The 2,477-nt window shown below is 45.7% G+C and overlaps 1 protein-coding gene across 4 annotated transcripts in view; it reads left to right on the top strand.

Annotated features, from left to right (window-relative positions):
- Window positions 1-5: 5 nt before the first annotated feature.
- Window positions 6-2,477, top strand: part of LAMA3 (laminin subunit alpha 3) — a gene marked incomplete at its 5' end in the record, with an annotated part of 299,569 nt that continues 297,097 nt past the window's right edge. For all 4 annotated transcript variants that reach the window (XM_014591287.2, XM_014591288.1, XM_014591290.2 and 1 more), the window contains 1 exon segment: window positions 6-130. In XM_014591287.2, the coding sequence (XP_014446773.1) occupies window positions 6-130 (125 nt within the window).

Below are 2,477 nucleotides of genomic sequence, written 5' to 3'. Positions count from 1 at the left end.
GGAGCCGGCGAAGATTTGGGCCACCGCCACCTGCGGGGAGCGGCGGCAGGATGGCGGGCGGCCCCGGCCAGAGCTCTATTGCAAGTTGGTGGGCGGCCCCACGGCCCCGGGCAGCGGCCACGCCATCCAGGTAAGGTCCCGGGAAAGAAGGAGGCCGGGGGATCGAGGTCGGGGGTCGAGGGTCATAGGTTGCCGCTTCGCTTCCAGCCAGGGATCGAGCCCTTTCTCCCACGCGCGCTAGCGACCCCAGGCGATAGGGAAGGGCGGCCTCACCCCCGCGCCGGCCGGCGACCCCCGGAGGTGAGCGTGGTACACTCGGAGCCAGGCTGAGAGCAGCCACCTGGCACCACGCCGGCCGAGGCAGGCGCGGATGGGGAACCGCGCACGGCGAAGGAAGGCTGCGGTCAGGTTTGGGCACGTAGAGGAGAAAGTTCGAAGCCGCGCTCCAGGGATGCCTGCAACGTGGGCCGTTCCCGCAGCGCCCAGGGAGCGCCCTGCCGGGCCTTGTGTGCCTCAGGTTTCATCCCCTGCCACCTTATTCCGAGAGAGATAGCAACTCCCTTCCGTGGAGTGTTTTAAGGGAGTAATATTGCTCCAATATCACTGAAGATTCATTGCACTTCACTGCCCGAAGTGCAATTATCCAGTCGCTGGGGCAAACTAGGCCTGAAGTGGACAGGTAGAAATGGCTCTCACATGATCTCAGTTTAAACATCCTGGTGTAAATGATAGGGCCGTTGATACTCTCGTGGTGGACCAGGCCCTGGCACACGATCCTATGAGCTGTACTAGAGGTGGTTCTGGCGAGGAGACTCTGTCCTAAAGAGGAGCAGCAGCGTTTGAACTCAGTCCTGACTTCAAATCCTCTACACCAAGCCACCATTGCCTTCCTCTTCTGGGAGGTGTTAGGTAAGTGTAGCCAGAAGAGGAAGGAATTTCGGAGCTTGGGCTTTCAAGCACAAAGTTATCGTTGGGCGTCTAGGTTGGTGTTTTAGAACTTTTTTGTGCACTTCCATAAACGGCAAGTTGTTGAACATGCAGTGCCATATGTGCTTGTTTATTTAAAAATCATGTGCATGCATACCTGTATTAATATATTGCATATATTATAAGACATGCAAAAATAAAATTAAAATGAGAATACCTTTTTTTTTTTTTTTTTTCAGTTGCCAGAGGGTGCATGTGCTAGCCAGAGGGGTTGAAGAGAACAGGAGAAAGCACCCATGGGTAGTGTTCTTGCTATAATCCCTTCTCCTCTATTTTTCCACCCTATGGGGATTCTGGGCACACATGCGCATACCCAAAGTGTGTTTTTTTTCAGACCGCCAGGGCTGGAATTCCAACCATAGTTGGCTATGAGGGATCCAGCTCTTTTAATCACTGGCTACAGGGAGCCAGATGACAAGAATATTTTAAATTTTCTTTAACAGCCGCCAACTAATTTTGCCTTCTTTATTTTGTGATTGTAACAATTTATAAAAATAGAAATGTAATTATGTGTATAATTATTTTTTGACAAGCTTAGTTTAGCACTTAAAAGAAATTCGAAGTTGGTTTTGTATTAATACTTGATATTTAATGGTTATCATAGCTGCAGAGATACCTCAAAAGATACATAGATTCCAATAGAAAAGCTGCAGTTGACTATGGATTTTCAGAACCAGCTTTATAATTTAAGGAGTCTAATGCAAAATGAAAATGTGGGCCCTTGTTCAAAATTGTTAAAAATTTCAATGTGGTGACAGCAGAGCATGAACTAAGTGAGAGGCCCTTCTAAGACGAGGCCCTGCCTGATTACACAGGCCTCCTGCTTTCTGAGTCCATAAAATCATAGTTCTGCCCTATCTTCAATTATTCTAAATTTTTTTAAAGTAGAAAGTGGGCCATTAATTATTCACTTTTCAAGTTGTGTTCAGCACTTCCTAATAGGAAAGTGTGTTTTAATGTTTAAATAATAGGTTCAAAACTCACTGTAAGTTTTCTTTTGGAAAATATTTTAAAAATTAGAAAATTCTGTTGCCATAGTTTTAAAATGAAGAAATATGAGTATTTTCAGAATTACACATTTCTATCTTTTCAGAAGCAAAGGATGAAACATTTCCAAATATCTGTTTTTCAAAATGCTCTTTCCAAGGTATATACTTCCTTAGAACAGTATTTACTTTTTCACATTTTGTTAAAACAATACCTTTTCTTTACTGGAACAGAGTGAGTACCTTACTTACTCAGTAGTATGTTACTGGCAGCTTTTTGTCATCCCAGAAAAAGTCGGCAAATTTGGAATTTTTGTGGGAAAAGAAGGTATAATTAAGCTTGAGTCTTTTAAGTAACCCTACTGTGTGGTGTAGCAGTAATGCAAGTGCCCTGCAAGGCTGGAAGCCAGGTGGCTGATTGTAGGTTCAGATCCCCTGGTTGGTCTGAGAGCATAGGTGGCACATGAGTGCCCAGAATTCTGAGGGATTGGCAGGCTAGGGAAA

The sequence above is a fragment of the Tupaia chinensis genome, unplaced genomic scaffold (assembly GCF_000334495.1).
Source record: "Tupaia chinensis unplaced genomic scaffold, TupChi_1.0 Scaffold000550_1, whole genome shotgun sequence".
Lineage (NCBI taxonomy): Eukaryota > Metazoa > Chordata > Mammalia > Scandentia > Tupaiidae > Tupaia > Tupaia belangeri.
The sequence above is the reverse complement of the archived record's forward strand: the minus strand, read 5'-3'. Positions and strand labels throughout refer to the sequence as shown.